At 39.5% G+C, this 12,953-nt stretch overlaps 1 protein-coding gene across 3 annotated transcripts in view; it reads right to left on the bottom strand.

The window, feature by feature from the left end:
- The window catches only part of col22a1 (collagen, type XXII, alpha 1), a 284,019-nt gene that overhangs the window by 182,462 nt on the left and 88,604 nt on the right, over window positions 1-12,953 (bottom strand). For all 3 annotated transcript variants that reach the window (XM_087986621.1, XM_087986620.1, XM_043687857.2), the window contains exons 6-7: window positions 5,010-5,133; window positions 235-510 (exon numbers count right to left, since the gene is read on the bottom strand). In XM_087986621.1, the coding sequence (XP_087842747.1) occupies window positions 235-510; window positions 5,010-5,133 (400 nt within the window). The remainder of the gene's footprint in view (window positions 1-234; window positions 511-5,009; window positions 5,134-12,953) is intronic.

Genomic DNA, 12,953 nt, shown 5'->3' on the forward strand with positions numbered 1-12,953 from the left:
AATTTACACAAGTACCTACTGCCAACAAAAGACAGGTGTCATGTTATTACAGTGAAGCTCAAACCAAAAGTGCATACATTCCTGACAAGATCTGAATATGTGCCCACAGTGGACCCTTCAGCACCGGTTTGCAGCTGAAAATGGACACACTCCAATTGAATTATTGATCACTGCTGGATAAGCTAAGGTTTCATTTTATTTTCTCATTTGTATCATGAATATGACATGACTTACATCAATTGGGACACTATCATACAAACGTTTGCCAATCACGGTTTTCCCTCGAATGTTGATGTTCTCCCGTTCTTCCATTGGCAGCGTTTCAATCAGTTTGCAGTCGATGTAGAGAGAGACACTGCTTGACTTAATACTGAGGGCCAGCTTGTGCCAATTGCGGTCAAATAAGCTGCTGACTTCTTTGTTTCTGAAAACGGTCCTCACAGCATCTTGCCTCAGTCCAACCGCATTGTACTCCACAGCTTTGTTCTCACCATCTAATCGGATGGAAACCTGGATAATGTAAGGAGACAGATCACTGGGTGTTCCATCTGTAAAGGAGCATTGTTTATTGAAGGTTCAACCCTTTTAAAACAATTGTCGTTGTTGTAGAAGATGATTAAAAAGTAGAGTCCCAAAGGGATCAATGCTTGGATTGCTGCTGTCCGCAATATATGCCAACAATTTGAATGAGGGTGTTGAGTGTAATAGGTGAGGACATAAAGAGGCTTCAAGGTTATTTAGACAAGTTGAGTGAGCTGCAAATTTATGGCATAAATGTGGATAAATATGATGCTGCCCATTTTGGTGGGAAAGAACAGAATTATTTAAATTGTGATAGATTGGGAATGGTTGATGTAAAAAAAGAATCTGGGTGTTTTTTGTACAGCAGTCACTGAATGCAAGCAAGCAGGTGCAGTAGACAGTTAGGAATGCAAATGGTATGTTGGCCTTCATTGTAAGAAAGTTTGAGTGCAGGAGCATGGAAACCTTACTGCAGTGTAACAGGGCTTGGTGAGACCACACCTGCACTTTTGTGCAGTTTTGATCTCTTCATCAAAGGCACACTTTGCGCAACAAAGTGCAACTAAGGTTCACCAGGCTGACTCCTGGATTGGCATGCCTGTCATATGAGGAGATTTTAGGTCAACTGGGCTGCATTCACTGGAAGAATAAGAAAGGTCTCATTGAATTTTATGAAGTTCTGAGAGGGCTGGACAGACGATGCAGCATTGATCTTTCCCCTGGTCAGGATCTCAGAACAAGGGGCCACTCTCTCAGGATGCACAATACTCAGAAGAATTAGAACTAGAAGCAGAAGTGGGCAATTCACCCCTTCGAGCCTGCTCCACCATTTATTACAATCATGGGTGATCTCATCTCGACATCAACTCTGCCTTCCTGCCTGAGGTCCTTAAGCTTTCAACCCATTACTGATAAGACTTACATGATACTGAGAGGTCTGGACAGGGTGGATATGGGGAAGACTTTTTCAATATTAGGAGAGACTAGGACCTGAGGGTAGAGCCTCAGAGCAAAGAAACGACCCTTTTGAACTTCGATGAGGAGGAATTTCTACGGCCAGAGGGTGGTGAATCTGTGGAACTCATTGCTACAGAGGGCTGTGGAGGCCAAGTTATTGACTGCATGTAAGACAGAGATAGATAGGTTTTTGGTTCTTAAGGGACTCAAGGTTATTGGGGAGAAGGTTCAATAGGCCGAATGGCCTAATTATGCTCATAAATCTGATAGTTTTATGGTACAACAATAGGGTATTTAGATTGAGATGAGGAGAAATTTATTCAATTCAGGGGTTGTTTGGGGGGGGGGGGGGGGTCGGGGGGGTGGAACCTATGGAATTCTCTTGAAGGTTGTGGTGCATTGAGACAAAATCACTGAATATATTTAAGAAAGAAATAGAGAGATTGCTAGATGCTAAATGGGTTTCAAGGTTCTGGGGAGAGGGTGGAAGTATGGTACTCAGATGAAGGATTGGCTATGATCATGTTGAATGGTAGACTTAATGAGCCAAATGGCCTACTGTTCTTTCTATTTTCTATGTTTCCATGTTTCCTCATCTGAATCCTTTCACTCACATTAGGACACAGTTCCATATTCCTTGACCATGATACTTGATTTTAGACATGTGTGCTCAATTCACTATTTATCTAGCTGTTAAACCTGCCTCTAATTGCAATGAAAACCAAGTCAGATACGTTGTAAAATGGACGATGATCCAATCCTGTCAATTTCTATATTTGGATCAAATTATACAAATATACTAGTTCATAATGTTGTCATATGCTTCACTTATAAATATCAACCTAGTTTCATGCTTTATTACTAAAAAGGTGCTCACCATTTCTACTTATATGAATACATTTTATACTGGTTGTCAGATGCTTGAAGCTTCTGGGTGGCAGGGTGAAGTGTGAGGAGGATGTTATGAAAATACAGGGTGACTTGGACAGGCTAAGCGAGTGGACAGATGCATGGTAGATACAGTTTAATGTTGATAAATGTGTCGTTTTCTGCTTTGGTGTCAAGTTAGGTAAAGGGGAAGTACAACGAGATCTAGGTGTTCTTGTAATTCGTCAATGAAAGCAAGCATGCAGGTACAGAAGGCAGTGAAAAAAGCTAATGGCATGCTGGTCTTCATAACAAGAGGAATTGAGTATAGGTGCAAAGAGATCCTTCTGCAGCTGTACAGGGCCATGGTGAGACCGCACCTGTACAGGGCCTTGGTGAGACCGCACCTGGAGTATTGTGTGCAGTTTTGGTCTCCAAATTTGAGGAAGGACATTCTGGCTATTGAGGGAGTGCAGCGTAGGTTCACAAGGTCAATTCCCGGAAAAGCGGGACTATCATATGTTGAAAGACCGGAGTAACTGGGCTTGTATACACTTGAGTTTAGAAGGATGAAAGGGGAGCTGATTGAGACATATAAGATTACTAAAGGATTGGAAACTCTGGAGGCAGGAAGCATGTTTCCACTAATGGGTGAGTCCAGAACCGTTTAAAAATAAGGTGTCGGCCATTTAGAACAGACTTGGAGGAGAAACTTCTTTACCCAGAGAGTGGTGGATATATGGAATGCTCTGCCCCAGAAGGCAGTGGAGGCCAAGTCTCTGGATACTTTCAAGAAGAGATGGATAGAGCTCTTAAAGATAGTGGAATCAAGTGTTATGGGGATAAGGCAGGAACAGGATACTGATTGTGGATGATCAGCCATGATCATAATGAATGGTGATGTTGGCTCGAAGGACCGATGGCCTACTCCTGCACCTACTGTCTGTTGTCTATTGTCTCCATTTCTCATCTATTGGTGAGGTATGTTATAAAGTGGATGACTGATCCAATCCTGTCAGTTTACTACAAGGTATATTTAGTTGAAATTATACAAATAAACCAGCTTACAAATTGTATTCGGACTACAGAGAGTACAGTTTAAAGAAGGAAAGACATAATTTTGTAACTTCATCACATTTCTGATAGATGGTGAATAGTATGAAGGACTTTCTTCATCACAACATGGAAGGATAGTCCAATTCTCTGTCTAACTGTGTTTCTTTCTGCATGGTTATAAAAGCCCCACTGACTTTTTTTTTTAAAGATTATCTGCTAGTTTTTCGACTCACTTTGTAATTACATGCTTTTCAATTTTCCTGAGCATCTTTAGTAAATTTTTGCTGTAACATTAACATATGCCTCACTTTTAAATTTCAACTTATTTTAATCTCTATTATTTATGATCTGGTAGTGCTGGTGTTGGACTGAGGTGAACAAAGCTACATGACACCGGGTTATAATCCAACGGGTTATTTGAAATCACAAGCTCTCAGGTGACAAAGCAGCAGTGCTCTGAAAGCTTGTGATTTCAAATAAACCTGTTGGACTATAAGATGGTATCGTATGACTTCTGACCCTCTCAATTATTTAACAGAGCTCACCATTTCTGTTTGTATGAATGCAATTTGTACTGGCCATCACAAGCTTAAAGATTCTCAATTTCTCATCTGTTTACCAGCTTGCTAAAGTTCTCCACGATGAAACTGGGCTAGATAATTTATATTAATGTTGAGCATTGTCTTTTGCCAGCCCAGCATGTTTATATTTGTATCTTCGCTGCATCCTTTTCCATCATTTCTATTCTGGTTCCTATTTCCAATTGTTCTCTAACTTCTGTCTCCAGTTCACTCTAAGATCACCAAAGAGTGTAAATCAAAGTTACAGCAAGATCCATCAACAGACTATACAAATATTCACAGCATGGTATTATTAACAATTCTGCTCACATCATTTCTCAGGGTAAAGGAATATACTATTCTTGAAAGCAGTCTGGGATGCATTCCAAAAAGACATTCAATATCCTGTGTTATTTTTATTCCACTCTATCTTAAGATGGTCAAAATCTTCAATATTGCTACCCTTATATTCTTTGTGATGTGTACTCAAATCTCACACTCTATCTGATTTGTATCTTTTAGTGGACTGTCATTCATATAGTACATTTTACCATTTCTCTCCTATTTCTTAGCTCTAGCCTTGTGTCTTCGAATTTAACATAATTCCTGGAATATCCTTAATACCTAGAGCAAAGATTGAAACTTTCCTAGCAATGTAACCTCAGCATCTTTTAATTTTCTCAATTTATTCAGTTCCATCCAAACTTAACTCTCCAATGCAATTTGTTTACAATATTTCTCCACAGTTGTTAACTACACCAGAAAGCACACATCAATGTATACTTACTGGAAGTACATACAATAAATACTTGTGAAAGAGTTTTAACTCAACTCAAGAAAAAGGAATTGTTCTGTAGAGAACATTCTATCTAGAACACATTAGATTTTATGGTGTTAAACACCATCTGGAGAGATCTAATTTAGATTGGTGAAATGTGTTGATAACTCAAGGATTTTGAAGTAAATTTTTGTATTCTGATTCCCCAGTCATCCAATTTTTCTGAGTGAAATCATTCTTGAATGAAAGATAAACATGTGACAATATACCTGTGGAATCCCATATTTGTCAATAATTTGCCAGATGTACCAGTCTTCTCTTCGTGAAGCTTTTCGGAATTTGAATGTGGCAACAAAAGCATATTCATCAGGCAGGCCTTGAGGAAACACGTCTCTGAAACAAAGATTGAGAGCTCCTTGAATGTTCATCAGTGTTCAGCAGTTAATAAAGCAGATCAAGAAAATCCTAGGAACTATCCCCAGTTGCTGCTGTTTTAGTTTTTGTACACAGAGTTGTAGATAACAGATATTAGAAGTCATTTGTTTTTGACAATACACAGTTCGATTACACAGCCATAATATTCCATAAGTGCATCCTTTAGTTTCAATTAACTGTTTATTACTGATATTTGTTGTGAATTTTTTAAAAAGTTATTTCATGTTTGCTGGAAAGGTCAGCAATTATTGCCCATCTGTAACTCTCCTTGAATTCAGTTTCTTGTAGGCTGCTTCAGTCAGCTTGTAAGTGGCAACAACACTGTGTGGGCCTGGAGTCACATATAGGCCAGACTAAGCAAGGATGACAGATTTCTTTCTGTAAAGGAAATCTGGTGAATTCTTATGACCATCAATGCTAGATATTTGGCATCATCATCGAAGATAACTTTGAATTAAAGATTTGGTATTCATTAATTTATTTCAAATTTCAAAGCTGTTGACTCGATTGTAGCTCACATCTCAAAGGCAGCCCATGACTCTGGTTTCACTAGTCCAGTGACATGACCACTACACCACCATTTCTCTGAACTGGATTGTTACAAATATTTCCCTAATAGGTAGCCTGCTCCAAAACCTTAACGTCCTGAACTATCTGTCATAGTTCTCAGGGAGCTATGGGACGATACACACTTGTGAGGAAGGCTTTAATTTACTGGCTGAGTCCCATAACATATCATTGTGCCATGAGATACATATAAACTTACTTTTATGCGATAGTCTCTCTAAAGATGTGTGTGGTGCGGCTGCATGTAGACTACGTCAAAGGTGGCCTTCTAATAGGCATAACTGAACACTGCAGTGCTGAACAGAAGGTGTACTTGTCAGGTCAAGGACAGAGTCTGTGGCTAGTATCTAACTGAGGAAACACAGTCTTTTTCCTCAACTGGAGAGCTGGTCCAGTGCTACCTCTTTTATGGAAAATTGGCTGTATCACATACTGCTCAGACACCACTGACCATTCGTACCCTTCCTGCAGAATCAAGGCTCAACCAAGAGCTGCCAGGTAATCAGAAGTTGGTAGTTCTAGTGAATGGCAGCAGCACCACAGGGAAGGCATTGGCTGTTGCTGGTACAATCCACACCTGAAGCTGAGAATAATTACTGGATACTAGGCTACAGCTAAGGGAAAGTTTAAATTTAATACGGTGTACAATTCTAGTCGCCACATTACCAAAAGGATGTGGATGCTTTGGCCAGGGTGCAGAGAAGGTTTACGAGGATGTTGCCTGGTATACAAGGTGCTAGCTATGAAGAGAGGTTGAGTAGGTTTGGACTGTTTTCATGAGGAAAAAAAGGAGATTGAGGGGGCACCTGATTGAGGTCAACGAAATTATGAAGGGTACAGACAGGGTGGATAAAGATAAGCTTTTTCTCAGGGCGAGAGATTCAGTAATGAGCGGTCACACGATCTAGGTGAGGGGTGAAAAGTTTAAGGGGGGGGGGGTACACGTGGAAAGTACTTTACACAGAGGGTGGTAGGTGACTGGAACGCATTGCCAGCAGAGGTAGTAGAGGCAGGCACGGTAGATTAATTGAAGGTGCATCTGGACAGAGGCATGAGTAGTTGGGAGCAGAGGGATACAGATCCTTAGGAATTGGGCAATAGGTTTAGGCAGCGGATTTGGATTGGCTCAGGCTTGGAGGGCTGAAGCGCCTTTTCCTGGGCTGTAAATTTTCTTTGTACTTTCTTTGTTCTAAATAGATTGGCCACAAAGGTTAGTATGGCTCTCAGAATGTAACATCTATCCCATTGGTTGATTTCTCAATCAGTTACCCATGAGGTATCCTCGTTGTGCTCCCCATGTTACGAGTCTCACGCACCCATTATTGGTTTAATATCAGTGCAGTCATAGCAAGGCACTTGACAGATTATTGATGACATAGAAACTGGAATGTTCTGCATTCAGACCTTCAACCTTGCTTTGTCATTGAATAAAATCAGATTGCGGCCTCAACTCCACATTATTGCCTACTCCTATGGGACTTCAATCGAGCCCACATCTGCAGCCTGCAACCACTGCTCTCTTTCCACGTTTACCCCCAAACCCCCAATCACCCCAGAATATTCCTGTGTCGATATTTCCTGGGTCAGATTGGAAAAGTTGGAAAATATCCTGGCTCGGCATTCCTGACCCCCATGGATAAAATGTGGAGCCTCGGACGTTGACATGAAGAGGAATTTCAGAATTTATAGCTGACACAGAACATAGCAGTATTGTGAACTGTAAGGAAAATTGCATTAAACTTCAAAAGATCACAGATGGGCTGATGGAATGGGCAGAAAAGTGGCAGATGAAATTTAGCGCATAGAAGTGCGAAGCAATCCATTTAAGAAGAACAGTAGAGGCAATTTGCAACAATGAGTGAAATTCTAAAGAGGGTCCAGAAAACAAAGGACACAAGAGTATTTGCACAGGTCAATGAAGGTGGCAGGACAGGTAACAGTATAGTTACAAATGGAGGCAGTCAAGAAAGTTAGGATAAATCTTTATATGATGCTGGACTGGCCTCAACTGAAGTACCGAATTCAATTCCATCAAGCACATTTTAGGAAATTGAGAAATATATTAAAGCGAATACAGAAAAGCTTTATGAGAATGGTTCCAAGGGTGAAGAACTTGGTTTTTATAGATAAACTGGTGAAACTTGCTTGGAGTAGAGAAGATTGAGAGAATATAAGATAGATGTATTCAAAACCATGAGACACAATAGACAGGGACAATCTCTTCCTAACTGAGGAACAATCGAGAAGATAGCAGGGAGGTGTTTGACAAAATAGGCAATATAGCAGCATGAGAAAAAGTTCTATTCCACAGCACGTAGTTAGGGTCTGGACTGCACTGGTTATAGTATCATGGGAGAAGATTGAGTGTGCGTTTCAAAAGAACATTTAATCATTTTCTGAAGAGGGAAAATTTGGAGGGCTGCAGGCAAGAAGTTGGGGAGTGACACAACTGATATGCTCCTGTCAAAAGCAGGTACAGACATGAAAGGATTTTCATTTACAACGGGCCTCCAGAAATTTTTGTATTTCTGCTTAAACCAATCGCTGGTTGGAACATTGCATTCACTGAATGTACATCTGCTTGACCCATCATAAGGGTCATTTACACTGCCATTTTGTGCTTGAAAAATTGGTGGATCATGATCACAATTCTTGGCACAATCTGGAAAATTGTTTCCAAAAATATAGGTTTGGTAGTGTAATAGAGATCTAAACTAATAACCAAAAGAACATGAGTTTAAATACCACAATGTCAATAAAAGAAACTGAAATACATTTTTATAAAGTTATTAATGCACAGATATTATCAGCAATGTGCTTCATGTAAGCAAACCTGCACTCCTTACTTAGGCTCCACACTCCTATCAATGTATCCTTACTTTCTTTGTGACTCAGTAAGTCAAAATCAGTACCAAGATCAGGACTTCTGGGGAATGGGTGATGAATCTCAGCCTTATCAGTGAGTCACACCTTGAGAATTAATGTTAAAATAATGGAATCACTTCTGAGTTTATCCTATAATCTGCGGTGAGAGGTTGTAACAAACTTCCCTCTGAATTTGGAGCAGTTGCCTGTCTCAGAATGTTTATCATTCCCACTGCCAAGACAACATTGTAAGTTAGGATGGGGTCATGCCTAAATCTGTCAGCCAGTGACAACTGACCCTGTTCAAGAAATCTTAACATAATTAACAGATGTCTAAGTGGGGCATTTCTCAAAATCTTCTACTATCTATCAACTGTATTCTTAATGCTGTTTATGTTTCCACAATGAAATCTGTATTTGTCTAATACTTCAATGTATGGCAGAATGTATGGACAATTTACAGTTACCTGTAATTCAATGAATGGCTATTTTGATCTGCAAGTTCGCTGCCTGGCCATATCAAATTGAATGAATCAGGTTTATTTCAGGATGACACTATCTGACCCTTGGATCACAGGGAGCCTTGGTGTGACGAGATGTGACACAACTTCACTTTAAATTGATAGATAGCTGCTCAAGATGCTAACTTAAGATATGAAGACATGAGCTATTGCACTAAAGCTAACAGGTTCACAAGGGTAACAATCAGAAATCACGCAAAACCTTTCTTATAGAAGATGTGTCTTCAACACCTCATTCACAGAACAAATAGAGATATTTACACGAGTTTGTCTCAGAATTAAAGTGCATTCAGGTAATACTTTTGTCCAAATGAAGAGTTTTCCATCATAAGAATTAGAATCCCTACTGTGTGGAAAGAGGCCCTCCGAAAAGTATCCCACCCAAACCCATTCCCCTACATCACCCCTGACTCATGCACCTACACATCCTTGAACACTATGGGCAATTTAGCATGGCCAATTCGCCTAACCTGCACATCTTTGGATTGTGTGAGGAAACTAGAGCATTTGGAGGAAATCCACGCAGACACGGAGAGAATGTGCAAACTCCACAGAGAGAGTCGCCCAAGGCTGAAATCGAACTTGGGTCCCTGGTGCTGTGAGACAGCAGTGCTAACCACTGAGCCACCATAAGAAATTGTAATTCCACTTTATTCACTTCTTTCTATTTGTGACACCTTCTCTTTTGGCGTTGCCAACTCTTTTTGGGTATATTGCTGGGGAGTGTATCTCATAATCTCTGAATGACATTGCCCCGATAATACTATAAGAATTGGTCTATGCCTTCTCATGTGAATTGGACTGGAGAGTCTTTTGACCCTGACAATAATTACAAAGCAAGAAGTCAATGGGGAAGTTGCGGGCAAGGAGTTTGTAGGTTGCTTTTGTGGTGGTAACAGTGTCAAATAGCATCTGAGAGGAGTCAGAAGAGGGTTTCTTGCAGCTCCAGGTAAATTTATTATCTGAACCAATTTTATCAAAATGTTCCTTGGCTGCAGCCAGCCAGGTTGACAGTGGAGCAGTAATGGGGTGCACAGATGGAACATTAAGAAGATACTAGAGTTGAACATCTTGAGGTTGTGTTGGGAAATTATTCCGTAACAAGCGTCTCCTCACATCGTCCTAATTTTGAGGACTTGGAGGATCCACCCCATACTGATCCTGACCCACAAGCTGATGGGATTTGCTGATGCACAGGAAACTTCTCTGCAGCTCTTAATAGTAAATGCTAATTGAAGGCATGTAACTTCCCGAAAATACATTACCAACCTCCATTAAAATCAACATTGGGTTGGATGGTGATAAGTTACCAAGATTAAGTTCAGTTAATCTTTTTTATTTTCAAAAAGGTTACAGTTTTATGGGCTTGAATTAACTCCTGCAAATATTAGAATTGTTAACTTCGATGTACTTCGTGGATCAATAATTTATCTCTACTGGGGGAGTCATCAACACTCGTTCAGAAGCTCTCAACGTTCTCTTCAAAAATTCAACTGAAATCCAGAGGCAAGAAAGGATTTCTATGTCAACAGCTCTTTCATGGCAACTTTAAAATCTTATGTTGGCATGTTGCTTATAAAGAGCTATAGCTAAGTGAAACAGTAAAGCAACGCAAGCCTATTTTCTCTCTAAAGTGTTTCTTTATTCAGAAGAAAGTTGAACTTTCCCAGATATTTCAATGATGACCCAATATAAATGCAATGCAAGGAGTGCCTTCTTCCCTACTAGACTATCAAACATCAACATCAACTGTGGGCAACTACATTATGGCAGCCTGAAATAGCCCTATTTTGTGACTTCTGATTGTTTTGAGGGAAGTTCAGAAGCCACTGGTCTCAGAAAACACAGTAGCTTCCTTGGAGTGATGCAGTTTAAAGACACCGATTTCATAATTTCAATGTTTGTAATGGAGCTACTATAGCCCTCTCCTCGTAACTCAAACCACTGAAGTAGCCTATTATTAGGGAAAGAAAACAAACTACTGGGTCTCCAGATCACCACAAAAATAATGGTAAAGTCAATGAGATATTTGCCAACAATCTTTTTTTTTGTATAAGGCCAGAACCTTTTTTCACATTGCTCCCAATCTTTATTTTCATTGAAGTCAGTCACTGGTAACAAGCCAATGAAAATCTCCGTACACCATCTATTTCTGGCTTACTAACTGGATAAAAATAAATTTTCAGCTCCTTGTGTCAATGTTCTAGACAATCTATAACAGCAGGAACATTTAATTATTAACCAGCCAATTATCTCATTTGTTATCTGAACTTAAAAAAAAAAGTGAGTTCAACACATTCACTGGGTAAAATTTATTGCCTTTAAGTGCATTTTTGTTTTGGAGCATTTATTTGGAGCATTGCCAAGGTAAATCACCCTGCTAAAAGAGAGATTTTCATGTTAAGCGCCTGAGGAAGTCAGGTGGAAATGATACAAATTCCTGATTCCAATTCTAACCCTAATCTAAACACTGACTGTAACCTAATCCAAACTCTAATCTTAGCATCAAAGGAATAATAACACAGCAAAATATGAAACAAATGAAGCATTCAGTTCATTTCAACTATTCTTTTTAACAAAATCCAATAGGTATAATAATGGTTCTGCCAAGTTAATCCTTTGAAATAAGCTGAAAAGTAAGGTAAAGCTGTTTATTTGTTCCTGTCAAAATCGGTGATGCAAAAGCTCTAAGACACCATTCTAACAGGAATATCTGTAATATCTACCCTTGGCTGCTTGCATTCCACAGATAACTTTCCTGGTAGGTTTGAAAGGAAATTTCTATCCTCTATCTATTTTTATCCTCAAACCCATATTTAATGAAATGTTCACCCAGCTCCTTTTAAAATGAGCTGCTTAGTTTAGAAATCATGTCATTTTCAGCAGGACTATGCAACAAAAATAAGACTCCAATTTAAACATTTGCTTTAGGCGTGTTAATTTTCTATGCATGTTCTCTACTCCTGTCACTACAGATAACTTCAATCAGATGAAGACGATATGATAGTTAAGTGACATTTGACCTAGCATTGAGAAACAAAAGTTTATTTACAGGAACATTAATTTATCAACTTAATGTTTTCAAAGTTTATTCAAAATACAATGAGTATGCGAGTACATTTTTACACCTTTTATATCCACTGCATGTTGACATTAATGTTTAAATTTCATCTGGCTCATTAATTCTAAAAGACACATCAAAATGTTAAAGCCTTTCATTTCTAAATTAGATCTTTAAAAGTACAATCCTTACAATGTTTCACAACTCAACTCACCAGACAGAAAATTCAGTAACTGCTAGTAAATGGATAACCAGGTAGACATCATGCTTAACATGATGGCCTGAAATCATGCATAGACTGGGAAGCTTTTGTCAGTGTGAAAATAGCAGCTAACATTCAAGTACAGAGATCCCACATTGTGCCTGGCCTCCACCATTTTCACAGTGGAGGTTATTAATGGTGCAGAAAGGAGACAAGTTCTAAACAGGAGATTCTTGCCTCCCAGAGGCAGCTGCCCATACAAATCAGCAATTGTCTCCACTCATATCTGATTTCAGCTGAAGTTACTATAAAGGGCTCTCCTTTCCAACATCTCCTCACACCTCAAGCATGGTGACCCTCAGGTTAAACCACCACCAGCCATTTCTCTCTAATTAGAGATCAGCTCTACAACCAAGTGGGACCGTGGTGACTTTATCTTTATTTCTGATTTTGGTGAGGTAGGTGTCTGTGCAGGTTAGAACTGATAGGAGCAGAGCTGAATCTTACTGAAATAACTGCACAGAAGCTGGGTCCCATCACCAAGACATCCTTTATTTACTAG

This window comes from Chiloscyllium plagiosum, unplaced genomic scaffold, assembly GCF_037043375.1.
Source record: "Chiloscyllium plagiosum isolate Xiang-an unplaced genomic scaffold, Cpla_swu_hap1 HiC_scaffold_4, whole genome shotgun sequence".
Classification (NCBI taxonomy): domain Eukaryota; kingdom Metazoa; phylum Chordata; class Chondrichthyes; order Orectolobiformes; family Hemiscylliidae; genus Chiloscyllium; species Chiloscyllium plagiosum.